Source organism: Aphis gossypii, chromosome 2 (assembly GCF_020184175.1).
Source record: "Aphis gossypii isolate Hap1 chromosome 2, ASM2018417v2, whole genome shotgun sequence".
NCBI classification, from domain to species: Eukaryota; Metazoa; Arthropoda; class Insecta; order Hemiptera; family Aphididae; genus Aphis; species Aphis gossypii.
In genome coordinates, this window is record NC_065531.1 from 42550750 (window position 1) to 42565970 (window position 15221).

Consider the following 15221-nt stretch of genomic DNA (forward strand, 5'->3'; position numbering starts at 1 on the left):
AAATAAACTCTATAACAGTTAAAATATTTACAACATTGCTATGAAAATATATAAAATCCATAAACTAATGACCTAAATTTCCCAAATTTGATATAAGTTATATTATTAATTTAGAATATCTGTATATTACATTTAAGTATTAAACTATTAATTAATTTATATTAAATAATCAACAATAATACCTACCATTATACTTCTCTTGGAATTGCATCCTCTTTCTTTGCATGCAAATTCTACGACCATTAGTATTCTATGCTGCCTCTATCTGGGATAACTGGGGCAACTGTGCAAAAATCCACCTATACGCAAATTGATAGACCTTGAATCAGGTCACAAATATCACACTCTTCAATATCAAGATATAAACATTGACCATCTGTATTACTTCCTCAGTTTTTATTACACAGTCTCTCGATATAACCAAGTCAATCTTTCAATAAGTTTCTTCTCTCTCATCTATGTTGCTATGTATAAGATCTTGGAACTTTGGGGGCTCCAGTGCATAAAAAAATGTCATTTAAGTATTTTTTTATTAAAAACAAATTTAATCTCAAAATAACCAGTATTTCTCAGCATTAACAAGTGTTATATAGGCTATATAGCTTGTGCACATAGGTATTACATGCTACACCAATAAAAATAATAACAGAAAATAAGCATAGTTGAGTATGAATTTTGCATTGCTGATGTTAAGTCACCATTTTTACTGTTTGATTCTGATAAGTAGATAACAATGTGTATGTTGCTAAAATTCTCAGGTGATCACCCATCTGGTGATTAGCAATTGAAACACTCACTTAACATTAGCAATATTAGACAATTAGTGCATCCACTGAGCTACACCATACCCCGGTTAATACATTTAAGCATGTATTATAACATCAATATCTGAATAGTTTTTTCATAAAATTTACCTAACTTTTAATATTTTAATAATCATACAAATAAAACCAAAAATCATTAAAAAATATTATGTATTCTATTTTAAATATAAAAATGTTTTCAACCTGTACATTTTTTTTATACCTTGAACACAAATGAGAATATTTTGACATTATTGTCAAACTTTTGACATTCTATTGTTATTCCATTTATTCATAAGAACCAAAGATGTTAATAATAATAATAAAAAAAAAGAAAACCAAAAAATTATTTAAACATCCTCGACATTTATTACAAAGGCACATATAACTATAGTAAAACTCCTACAATGTAAATATTGCAACACAAAAATATGCCACTTATAATATCGTGTCCTGTAATTAATACTTTTGCATCAAAATTCACAATAATTAATAACAATAAAACGTTACATTTTCATAGAAAAAAAAAACAATACATTCATTTCGATTAGAAAAGACCGGCCATGACTAGAGATGGGTATAAAATAGAGAACATCATTATAATGCTTTAGTTTTGGTTTTTATGGGAATTTTGTATACAGTCAATAATAGTTAAGAAATCGAACAAATAAAAATTTAGGTTTAAAACAAACCACAATATGCCTTACATATGATGATAAAAGATAGTTGGACACAATATTTTTTTCCATGTGAAAACTTAAACGAAACAAAGCATATATTTAATTTTTAATAAAATCTACGTAAAGCAACCAGTGATACAGTTACGTAAATTGTTATTTAAAACTTAACTAAAATAATCAAATAAACACAATAATTATGAATTAACTGTTGTATGTTAGAACTTAATTTACTATTAATTTGTTAAGGAAGTGTACCGCATCTTCCATGAAACAATAAAAAAAAAAAAATTAACAAAGTAATAGTACGGCACAATCCCTAAACCAAATAAAAAACTACTTTGTTTTTTTTTTTTTTTATGAATATCGGGTGCTAAAAATCATAGTGAAATTAATGTGCAATCATAATCATAATAAAAATAATATAAATAATAATGTTAAAAAAATGTTGGGTAAAATAATAAATTAATAAGTGTAAAGAGGAAAAGCAATGAAGAGAAACATAGTTTAAACAACAAATAACACTTATAAATAATTATAAATATTAAACTAGAAGAAAATATAATTTACAAGAAATTAATTTTAATTTTTTTTTTTTTTTTTTAATTTATAAGTTTTATTCATTCCTAATTTTTTTTTTTTAGTTTTCAGATTATTGGAAATACATTTCATACCCCTATACCATTTTAGAAGAACAATTTAGACTATAATATTTATTTAACTTGGATTTTCAACAATTCTTATAGCTGTTTACACTTTAAATTAAGCTTGGAATATATATTTTTTTTTTTGCTACCAGTAAATATATTATAGTATGTATATAAAACAAAATTCATGACAAACTAGAGATCATTTGGGTTGATAAAATTGTTTCTGTGAACTCACTATTAGAGGAAATCAATAACATATATGTTGAGTTAATACACAATAATTAAATAAAAACTTAAAAAATATGACGTACATAATATTAAATAATCGCATAATCCATTATTATAAAATCAAGTGGTTCATTATAATATTAATTATTATTAGGTAATCTATAAATACTGTTTTTTAAATTGACTCTTAGAATATATTAGGGAAGAATATTGGGCATGTTTGTACTTATTTTTAAGCACATAAGTCCGATCTTAATTGCTCATTTAAATATAAAATAAACATTCAATGCATTATTTGGTAAAAATATTGTAACAAGATTTGATTGAAAGATATTAATACTATTAGGGAAAAAACTTGAAATGTGAATCTGTTTAGCTATATAGCTCACAAAAATCAATTTGAAGAATTTTCTATACTTACAATACAGGGTGACGTATAGGCTTGAATAAATCACTGATATAGATTTTGGTTGTCCAAATGGAAGACCTATAAATTCTGTCAAGAACAATTAATGATAAAAAACATTTAATTGTAGAAGTACAAAAATGTTTACATGAGAAAATATTTGCAATAAACTTCATGTCAAAACATTGAATGAGCAAAATACAAAATATTTGAATCACTTAAATTACAAAATTAAAGATAATCTCATATTATGAGATGATAACACAGCTTAAAAAATCATCTAAGCATATAACCTCTCATTTTTTCAAAATGTATATATTATTCAGTGCTTGAAACACAGCTTCATCAATCACCCTGTATATATATATATATATATAAATAGTTTTAAAAATATATTTATATTTTACTAATAACTGTAATAACTATCTATTTATTAGCCATAAAAAAAAATATTGCTCCTACCATATTATATCTAACACCATAGGATTATTATTTAAATAAAAATTTAACATAAATTTCATTAAATTCTAGTTTCAACACTAGACTTAAAAAATCCTTTTTCTGTTTTACATTCTCTAATTGTCACAGTGTTCAAATTAACTGTAACATCAGTAATAAAAACATTATCTACAACTGGATTACGTGCAAGCCAATACTCAGGACCTGGGTTTGCAAGTATCGTCTTGTACTGTAAACGCTGAGTGGGAGTTTCAGCAACGGATGCTGTATCAAGTACCTGATGTTGACCCCCAGCCCCTTGAGTTACAGCAGTTGCAGCATCCTCCTGCGGCCTAGCTGGTTCACCAGATGTCCGGGAACTGATGGGCGCTGCTGCAGCTAAAGTGTCTCTTGATTTTACACTTGCTGGAGTACTTTGAAGAATAGCCGTCAGGGTTAAATGTTGATTTTCAGGTGCTGGGGAAATTTGATTTGTTAAAACTGCAGGAACCGCATGTTCTGACGTTTTTCTTTTAGGAGTTCTTCCACCATCTTGAGTAGGTACTACTGAAGGAAAACTATTTGTGTTTTGAATATTGGTGGGAGATTGTAATTTGGGCACTTTAGAATCTGTCACGGGAGGACTGGTAGTTATAGTTACACCAACTTTACCAGATTCTTTAGACAAAACCTCTGCTTTACGTTTAACTTTTTGAGGTTTAGGTAAAGGTGGAGGTGATTTGGAAGATTGTTTCGGTGTAGATGGTACTAGAAGTGAAGGTGCAGGTTTCACCACTGGAGATAACTTTTCTTCTTCTCGTGTATCATTAACTTCTATGATTGGTGTCTTCTTTTCTTCGCTTATCTTTTCTTCTTTCAATTCAACTTTTACAGCTGCATTTAACTTTGGCATTTCTGCCAATGAATCATCATCAACTATAAATAATAATAATAATAATAATAATAAATCTGTTTTTGAACAAACAAAAATACTTTTGGTATATTATGTAATTAATAAAAATTTTATTTTTTATTAAAGTACATCTGAACCATACCGTTTTTGATATTTTAGCTACAGTAAACAAAAGTACATAATAGGATTTGAAAAAAATATATTTTAAGTGTTAAACATTTTTATAAAATAATTCATTGTTTCATTAATTATGAACTAAATCCTAAATTAAAATATTATAAACAAATACTTTAATATGTATATTATAAAAGTATAATAAGGACAAATAAAAATTACTTGTTTTATCTTCTTCAGTGTCATCATCATGTCTGGGCAATAAAGGTGCACCATTTGTAGACTCTGGACACACTTCAGCTTCGTCTTGGCTGTTATAATCAGGTACATCACCATCTGCATTTTCATCTTCATAGTCACTTCGGGTAGGTTCTGTAGTTGGTGTTTCAATGTGTGCCTAGAATTTGCCAAAGTATAGGTAAATACATGCATTATAATCAAAATCTTTTTTTTTTTTTAATAACTTACATTTTGTGTTTTTCTTTTAGGACCTCGTTTATGAGAATTATTATCTGTACGTGTTTGACTAAAAATAAAATATATAAATAATAAGTATATGCATTTTAAAGAATCAAAAGTACTTTCATAGAATTATAGATAAATGATAAAAAATACCTTTGCTCAAAAATATCAATAAGTCTGGTGTCAATAATGTTTTCTTCGGGTTCCCAAGTATTGTGCCTAAATATATTTAAAATGGAATTAGTATCACTATCAAAATTAAATAATTTTATATTTATAAAACATACTTAGGTCCCCATCCTTTCCATTTTACATGATATTCAACTCTGCCCTAAAAAAATAAAAAATAATTAATAAAAATGACAATAACAACACTGACACAATTTCATTTAGGTACCAACCTACTTAATTATACATTTAATTTAAGTTATATTCTAATTTCCAAATAAAGATAATTTTAAAGATATATTTTTAATGAAAGGGTTAGAATGGTCGATTAGTTAAAATTAAAATCTTTTATGGTACATTATTGCAAGTTTGTTTATTCTTTTAAATGTAAGTTGTTATAGAAGGCTGCATTCATTGTGTACCACAAAGCTCATGTGATAAATCTTAAGGTGATGACTGAAAGGCTTGATTAGGGTGAATGTTCATAGATTTTGCATAGTAAGCTGAGGTTGATGGAGGTATAAGTTAAGTTATATTTGTTTTCGTTTAGTATAATTTGACAAAGTTAAGAGGTTGTTAAAACCATATTTATTGTCTCTGTCATACAAGTATGTAACATAGTAAATCTATGCTCAGTAGTTTGTGTTTTAACTTTTTTAGCTTTAATATTGGAGTGAATCGATCTATTATAAAACTTAATGGTAACAACTTTTTTTATGATAGGTTATAGAATTTTAATGATTATCAAAACGATAATACATTTTTTATCCAGTTTTAAGTATATAAAACAATGCAGTTCAAAAATGTTTATACCTAACTCGCTTAAAAGAGAATTACCCATAGTAAAAAAACTTACATAATACGAAAAAGTTTCATAATAGGTTGATTCAATTAATCTAAATATAAATAAAATTATAATTAAAATAAATGATATCAAACACATGCTGTTTTATCAAAAACAGTGTATTCCATTTAAAATAAGTATTACCTACTAAATATTAAGCTAATGATACAAAATCTAATATAAATTAGTGTTATTAAAGGAAGTTAAAAATTAAATACAAATTTAAAGGAGAAAATTCTATGAATTTTTAAGTATTAACAGACATTTTCTTTCATTTATAAAATGAAAGGAACATTGAAAAGTAAATATCTACAATTTATACAATATTGGCATAATGAACCGAAACATTATGAGTTCTTTCAAAATCAACAATATTACAAGCCTTCATATTTGCTAGCTGTATAGCAACTTGGAGTTGAAAAAGTTTGCCCCAAAAAACATTATTTTAAAATTATGTGAGTTGAGTTTAGGGTTTTATAATTGTTTGTCTGAATTGAGTCCCAAGTTTTATAATAATTATGCTAGTTGATTCCCAAGTTTTATCATAATATGTGTTAGTTGAGTCCCGAGTTTTATAATAATATATGCTAATTGAGTCCCAAGTTTTATAATAATTATTATGCTAGTTGATTCCTCAGTTTTATCATAATATATGATAGTTGAGTCCCAAGTTTTATAATAATGCATGCTACCTAGTTGAGTCCCAAGTTTTATCATAGTATGAATTATTTGAGTCTCAAGTTTAATAATAATACATGTAAGATGACCCAGACTTTTATAACAATTTAGGTACATTAATATACACATTTTATTATACAAAAATATTTACAACTAGATAAACTAAATTTAAATAGCTAAAAGTAAAATTAAAAAATTGTTAAAAACAAAACTTTTAAAATAGGTAGGAAGCTACTTATCTACCTAATTAAAATTATATGCTATATTGTAATAAGCACATAAGTAAATGAGAAGGAAAATGTTGTTTTTATTAGAATATTTAAAGTCAATACCAATAAGAGAAACTCAATTGTTAGTCGGTATTTCCAAGGTTTTTCCTCTGGGACTCAATGATATGTGTTTTTAGTTAATACCTAGATGATACTTAACATTTTCAGAATTATGATTAGAAATATATTAGTAAGGATCAAATTCAAAATTGGTCAATTATTCACTAAACAAATTATCAGGGTTTACTTTCTAAAATAGATAACATTAGATGGGTATAATTTAAACCAGTTTTATCTGTACACAAGTACAATATCAAGTCATGAAAAATAACAGAACTTAGAATACTAAACACAATGGTCACTAGCAAAATATTACTAAAGTACAGTTACAGACTTAAGTATTTTATACTCATTTTATAAGGACCCCTTACAATTTTGGTATCCGACCCAGTTAACTCTTACAACAAAACAATCCTAGACAAGTCAACAATGGATAAATGCTATGGCAGTATGGCATATAAAAGGTATACCTAAAACGGGTTAAAACAGCACTGATATGACCCAATGACACACAAATGGGTTACCTAAAATTCATAGGACATGGATGATGGTTGAATCATGACCAGGGAAGTTGACCAGTGCAGTAGGTATAGAAGTTCGAAAAAAAGTTAGTGTACAAAAAAGGCGCGCAAGTCGTTATCAAAAGTTGATGCTAGGTAGGTCGCGATCTCCAGACATGTCTCCCGCGTAGATGAAAGACGACACTTACCTTCCTGACACGCTTCTTCATGAGCTTTTCAGCCGCGTACACTCGGTCGCCCATTGGTGAAGATTATAGTGCACACGACTTAATCAGGAAACAGCAAAAATTACGTGGAACGACGGATACGCGCGGCGGCGACGACAACGGACGCGATAAACGGTAAACGACGACGGCGGTGGTGGCAGTGACGGCAAAGTTGACGGACGTCCTCCTCCTGACGATAGGCAACGGTCACAGCGGCGGCAAAGTTAAGTTCAGCAACAATCATAAAAAAAAAAATAAAAATAAAAACGAAATTTTAAAATTAAAAAAAAAATCTACATGTGTACACTCATGAGATTAAATAAATAACAATTAAACGGTGTTCACGGACGGCGAAATACCGTACACGGCGGACGGTTCATAGCAATTATTCTGTTTCGACACGAAAAATAATAATAAGTAATAACATGTAAACACAACAAATATTTACGTCGCACACACACGCACGCGAATCACAACGTAAAATGCGGTGTGACCAACCGTATCCGGTGTGTGCCGCGGCCACCACGTTTCGAAACCGGAAAAGAAAATAAAAAATATGTTTTTCAACGCGCACAGCAAGTCGGCAACGATAGCAGCAATAGCAGTGTTGCTGACTACTGTATTTCTATGCCTTACGGTCGGTTATTTACACTGCGCGAGAGATGCGTCTGTTCACGCGATATTATATTTTATATCGATGCTCCGTAGGTGAAACACTGAAACGTTCGCATTTGCGTTATAAGCGTTACGCCGACGGTGATCGGATGGATCACGACTGACGTAGTCGTCGACCGTTTTGGGCGGTGCTGTTTCTAATATGTTTTCTGTGTCGTCGCATATCTATCGGTTGGCCGGCGAGGAGACGGGTGGACGGACGGTGCCAAGGAGATCGCGACGGATATTCGCGCGAATCCGGACACAAACTGGTTTTTGCAACACGCCCGTCGCGGCGCCGGCAATATACTTTTATATATAATGTTGTACCTACTTAATATTATATTATTGTTACTGCGTCCCGATATTGGTTTAACGAGGGGGGGATTAGCCCCTACTTCGAATTTAAACCGAGTCCTTGCAAAAAAATACTTTTTCACGTCACGAGTTCAATGTGTGGAATAATAAAAAACTTCACACATTATTACATTACATTGAGATAGTATAGAATGATATGGTATATATTATTATAATTTATAGTAAACTTACATATTTGTGTTTTAGATGTAAGTAGTAATAACGTTTATTTTAAATATTTCAATTTTTACAGAATTACAATGATACACACGGCAATTTAAAATAGCATTGATTCTTCTTCTTGTAAGTTGTGTTAGAAGAAATAAAACGTACAGAAAGTCCACGATATCACAAAATAAATTCAGTGAACTAAAAAGTCATCTATAGCTATTATAATATAGGTACTATAAACATTAAATTATTGAAATTATTGATTAAGATTAGTGTGTATAATCATAAAAATGTCAAATGTGCTTAGTGCTTACTGTAGAATAAAAACATTTTAAGTTCTACTTTTTTAAACAAGAAGGATGTAGATTGTTGACTGAGTACTGACCTATTTTAAACTGATTTCACAGTACTCCCTATAACTACAGTTGGTATATATGCCCGTTAAAATATTGTGTGGCTTTGGGTCTTATTATGAGCTTTAATCTCTTAGGACTAAAACCCGCGTAATTTGAAATAATACATCCCATAGTCAGTACTCAGTAAAGTTGTGCCCATGTCGATCTAGGTAACGTTGTCAGGTTAGATTAGGTACCTAACCGAATACATATAAGTATATTTGCTGGTATGCATCATAATTTGTATAATATATTATAAATTAGTGCACTAGGCATAGTAGTTTGGCTGTTGCACTATCGATACTACTAGTTGCACTCGGCCAAAGGTATACACGCGCGCATCGTCGATTGCTGCAGCAAGCCTCGTGGCGTACAACAAGTCTGTAACGAGGGCAGCTGCAGACGTGTCTTAGTTTTTCGGCGCTCATACAATTCAATAATACAATGCACGTACACACGCATAATAATAATATTATAAACCTTCTTCCCTCCGGTACCGGTTAGTTAAGACGGTCGGTGGTGGTGAAGGGTCGTCAATTGGTAAGGGCTGAAAACGACAGATGAAACGCTCGGAGCGTGCGCGCGTGCATGAGTTATCATCTTCCTTTCCGTAGGTTAATAATTTAGGTAGGCACTGCAGAAGGCACCTACCACCACCGCCGTCGTCGTTACCAATCCGTCTAGAAGGGCACGTTCTAAACACTGCAGCAACAGTACCTAATAAGGGAGTACTTGCACACGCGCGTTATTCTGCAGAGGTACCTACCTACATATTATAATAATAATATATTTATATATATAATATGGGTACGACGAGTGTACGACAATAGTAAGACATTTTACCATTGTGCTCGTGGGCTCCCCTCTTATATATATCCATCCCACCACCCCTCAACAATTTTGGCGTATTAAATGCGCAAACCAAACCGGATTTAATTTTAACGACTGTTTTGCGCTCTACGACAATCGGGTGCTGCCGTTATTCATCATAATATTGTACAGGGAAAATCGCATAATAATGCATATTATATCATTCTAGATGATTAACAACATAGGTCGTAGTATGGTAAAATAGTGTGTAATTAGAATATGATATTATATCGATATAAGTAGATACTATTATTATTGTACGTGTGGTGATATTGGTGATAATATTGAATTATAGGGACCAACCACCCACGGTTTATATAACATTATTATATGGTTCTTTCGACGCCACGACTGGTGTGAACAGCGTCCGGGCCGAAGGCAGCCGTACCGGCGCGGCTAGACAAAACGCAAGCTGTTCACGTGCCGGAACATCTGCCGCTCTGCCCGGTGTCTAATCAACTGTTGTCGAGGCGGCCGGACGGACACCCAATGAAATTTCACCACCAACTGATGCGGTGGCGTCGGTCAGCAGGACGTCCGTAAAATAATAACATGAATAAATGATGTAAGAACATTAAAAAAATGGTCTTGAGACCAAAGATATGTAGTGAATAAGGGGTGAGTGGCGATAACAATAATATAATTTAAGGTTGTACTCAGCAGTCAGCACACGAACCAGCACTATGCAGAGCAATTATAATTTATATAAAGTATATATAGGTATATATTATATATATATAATCTTATAGGTACCTACCTATAATTGTTATTTTATAAAACATTAAATGCCTTTTGTTTTTTACACTATATACAATATTATACATGCATAAGCCCCAACTCATTTATTACCTATTCTAATCTCGCTACTATTTATTTATTTTTATTTAACAAGGGTAATTCACTAATATTCCTTATAATTTGCACACGGGAGTAGCAATAATTAATTATGTAGAAAAAGCTGAGAACTGACTGACCACGTTGTAAATTTTTCAATTGACCGAATTACACTTTTTCCATTACATCTAAAAAATAAGAAACGAAGTTGAAGAATAATCGATGGTTTTTTTATTGATGTTATACCGCAGCCAACCATTATCAACAGAGATTTATAAGGATTGTTTTCCAAAGCATTTAAAACGTATAAATATAATAATACATTTTCCTTAAATAAGCATCATGAAAAACTACGTAAAAATATGTAATTAGAATGAAATGCACGATGCACATAAAAATGCAAATGTCTCTTAAAAGAAATATTAATTATTATGTTAAGCTTTTTCTGTTAGGTATATTATTTTTGTTATTTTATTAAAAATAATTTGCTAATGCACATAATAGCTAAGTAGTATTAATATTATGTAAACAAAACTAAAAATTATACTATAACGATATAAATTATAATTCCATAAATTATGATTTAAATAATATTATTTATTTATCTCATTAATACAATGTGTATAGTAATAATAACTTCCAATTTTTTTTTATAAATTCAATAGATACATATAATTAAAAATTTATTAAACTTCATTTTTGATTGATAAAATTTCACTAAGTACTCTCATTATATACTAAAGAAAATATTAATTAAATAATGATAAATGATAATGCAAAGAAAAAACAATAATATAGGTAAATAAAGCATTAACATCTTAAAGTCTTAAAGAATTTAAATAAAAATAATATGTACTTTACTAAAATAACTGTAATATTGACTGCTGAGTTTGTCAGTTTTAAGTTAATTATTTAGTATGCTTTGAAAGTATAATAATTATTATTATGGATGGTTATTTAATTATAAATTATTTATGTGGTGTAAAACTTTTACCGATATAAATTACATAAAATCTATTAAATATTAAGATATTAGACCCAAATGTATTTAGCGCTGATATGATAAGTGTATCTGTATCAATAGTTGCTTATATAAAGGGTCAAAAGGTAACAGAGCATGCGCTACTGTGTTTGGGAAACTCCCAAAATTGATTGTTTCACCCCAGTTTTATATTTTCTCTTCGAAATTCTTCATAACACAACAAGTGTTTTTATAGACAACATCAGCTACAACCTGAAAAATATGTTTCGTAAATTATGTTTTTACCCTCCTTTACGACGACCAAAACACAACAATTATTGCAATTCTACTTTAAAAGCTTGATAATTATCTACAACGCAAACAAATTTAATGATGAAAAAGGTAAGTTATGATAATATGATACATTTAATCTATATAAACTGAAGCTTATTTACAATTATTCTAAGCCAGATGTTAAGTATAAATGGGTAACATAAAATTATAAATACATAATATCACTAATTAACTCATAATTATTTTTATTTACTTTAAAAATGTTGCTAAGTAAGTATGAATATAGTTTGCATATTCTATAGCATTCATTTTTACGATATAGATGAAACAATTAAATCAAACATTAAATCATTTTCATACATTTATATCATGTTGTAGTATGATTCTTATTAATTATTACCTTTTATATACCTATCTACTTAAATCGTTATATTTAAAAAGTTGTAATTTATTAGTTTGCGCTTTGAGTGCACCATACATTATTATAAGTAGGTAATTGGAAGTAAAATGTTTACAACAAATTTACTATGTACAACAAAATAACAAATAACATAGTAGAGATGAATGTAATAATTTAATATTTCATATTCAGTTAATAAACAATAAAATATTAAAATGTAAAGTTTATTTAAAAATATGTAGGTACCTGTAATATAAACGTTTATACTTTTTAGATACTAGATAGGTACCAGATGTATAATTCATAACACGTAGGCATATCTTACGTGCTAAAGCACTACTAATATTTAATTGCATTTTATAATTTTATATATGTTTGTCGTTTATAAAGTTTCAATTTTCAAATCCCATTATAAAAATGAAAAATTTGTTGAAACAATTAAAATAAATAAAAAAAAGTTTCATATTACATCATTATACTTATACAATATGTAGGTGAATTTTACCAAAAATATAATTAAAACTTAAAACTACTGAACTCGACCATAATTATGTATAATAAATTCTGAAGGTTAAAATAAAATACTTGATATTTATTGATTGGAAATTTAAAATGTATTTAATTTTACACTCGGGACTAATAGATAATAGTAAATCAAATTGTATGACAATTTTATGAAAACAGGTATTAAATACTAAATTACAACCTATATACAATATACTGTATTGGTTGTAGAGACAACATTTATAATTTATTAACAAATTCTAAATCCGATTTTTTTACCTCACTATTTAAATAAATGTTAATATATATAGACATTAGTATATTTATGAACTACTAATATATATATATATATATATATATATATCGCTAAATTATGTATAATTTGTTTCTATTTATATTTAATTTGATCTATAAGTTATAACTCACTAAAATTACATTATATTTTAGATAAAAACACCGGTGTTAGCGATGTCACTACATGACAACATAAGTGATGACGTATTCGAAAGCATCGAAGAGGCTGAAATTAACCAAAACACCAACAATTTATCTTCCATAGACCCGAATTATGACAAAAGGCCTTCGACGACTGGGTACAAGGATTATAAACCCCCAAGTACCATAAGAAAGCCTTCGGATCCATCTTTAAAAATTGTACACAAGGTGAAAAAATATTTTTATTTAAAAACTATGCTGTATATTTCTAAATTTCTTAATCGTAATTAAATATTAAAATTAAATAAATTAGGGAAATTATAAATTTTTGTAAAGTAATAATTTTTTAATGAAATGTATAAGTACTACTTACATTGGAATTAAATTAAAACTGAAATTTAGGTTGAAAAATATGTTGTAATTACTCGTTATAAACTGCATTAATTTATGTGTGCAAAATATATATACTTGTTTCAAATTTTAAATAATTTTACTAATTAATAATGAAATTTCAGACTATTTTACTAGGTGACAGCGGAGTAGGGAAAACATCACTATTGGTGAAATTTGACACTGGAAAATTTCAGACTGGCAACTTTTCTGCTACCGTTGGTATAGGTTTTACAGTGAGTACAATAAATATTATTAAATTATTAAGTTATAAGATATTTAAATTTTAAATAAATAACCTTAATTTATGTATCAAATTTTATATTAATATAAGTAGTTGTAACTTATAATACCCACGTCTTCGCACATTACAATGCATATAATATTACCGCTGTATTCAATTATTTGTATTGTATATTTTTGTATTAAAGTTTGTTGTTTTAAACATACAATATGACTTGATATACCTATATAATTTATTCTAGTTATAAAATTAAATTTAGTAATTATTGTAAGTGTCTACCTATTTATTAACATACTAAAAATTCACGCCAATAACATTATAAAATTATTGTTATTTTAATCATTATTTATCATTATATATATATTTTTAAGGGGTAGGTAAATTATTGTTAAACTGTTAAGTATAAATGTTTATGATTTTTGTATTCAAATTTTATACTTGGAAGCAAGGGTGATACTGGCTACTAGTTGCATGTAGTAAATATTTCTTCTGAATAAAGGAAACATTTTGGGTAGTTATACATATTAATTGAGGTTTAAGTTTTTATGGGTATATTCTAATTAAAAAAATAAAATATAAAATTATATGTATTTTATATGTCATTGAATTTATAATTCCAAATTATTCTAAACATAATTTTCCATCCCAGTTTTGAGATAGGTTAAAATATAGTTTTATTTTAATTTAATTTATTTTCTATTGTGTTATATTTTAAATTCTGAGCCAAGAATATATAATTTTATACAATTATGAGTATTCTCTTATTTTTGTGTCTGAAGAAAATTAATAAAAAAAATTCCGATCATCAGCTTCAAAGTTTCTGATATCAAATTAAATCTAAAAAGTGTTTTATGTGGTTAAAGATAAAAATTTTCAGAATTGTTTAAAGAATAGGGAGAAATGTACAACAATTTGTTAACATTTTAATATTATTATTAATTGATTAGAAATTTAGGTTACCAAAACGTAAAACCGTATTCACTCAAAATCGTTTTTTATCGTGTATAATGATTTCTCATTGAATTTAGATTTCACACATCCATTACAGTGCTTAGTCTATAACAAATTACACTCGACACTTTCTGCACAAAAAAGCGCTTACCTATTGACGGGTTTTTGTTTCTTTTTTATGATTACATCATATTGTGGTATATTATGGTACAGATAACAACGTTGAATATTTTTAACTAAATTCGAACTTTTTAATTTAGTTTTCTTTTAATCATATTGTTATTTGTTATGTATTTCTAATAAATAGTCTACCGCCAAAGATTA

The 15221-nt window shown here is 28.4% G+C and overlaps 2 protein-coding genes across 3 annotated transcripts in view; one reads left to right on the forward strand and one right to left on the reverse strand.

Moving 5' to 3' along the window:
* Positions 1-1149: 1149 nt before the first annotated feature.
* LOC114126969 (chromobox protein homolog 2) lies at positions 1150-8021 on the reverse strand. Its single transcript, XM_027991033.2, has 6 exons — positions 7420-8021; positions 4979-5022; positions 4845-4910; positions 4698-4755; positions 4452-4626; positions 1150-4138 (listed from the first exon to the last, which is right to left on the reverse strand). Exons 1-6 carry the CDS (start codon positions 7471-7473, stop codon positions 3285-3287), a joined length of 1251 nt encoding a protein of 416 aa, XP_027846834.2. The 5' UTR covers positions 7474-8021; the 3' UTR covers positions 1150-3284.
* Positions 8022-8406: 385 nt separating this feature from the next.
* Positions 8407-15221, forward strand: part of LOC114126971 (ras-related protein Rab-37) — a 30065-nt gene continuing 23250 nt past the window's right edge. Inside the window, exons 1-5 of one of the 2 annotated variants that reach the window (XM_027991037.2) lie at positions 8407-8608; positions 8702-8849; positions 10180-10449; positions 13325-13540; positions 13828-13938. In XM_027991037.2, the coding sequence (XP_027846838.1) occupies positions 13346-13540; positions 13828-13938 (306 nt within the window). In that variant the 5' untranslated portion in view covers positions 8407-8608; positions 8702-8849; positions 10180-10449; positions 13325-13345. Of the gene's footprint in view, positions 8609-8701; positions 8850-10179; positions 10450-11863; positions 12082-13324; positions 13541-13827; positions 13939-15221 lie in introns of those variants that run through there. The other variant, XM_027991036.2, reaches the window with a different exon arrangement.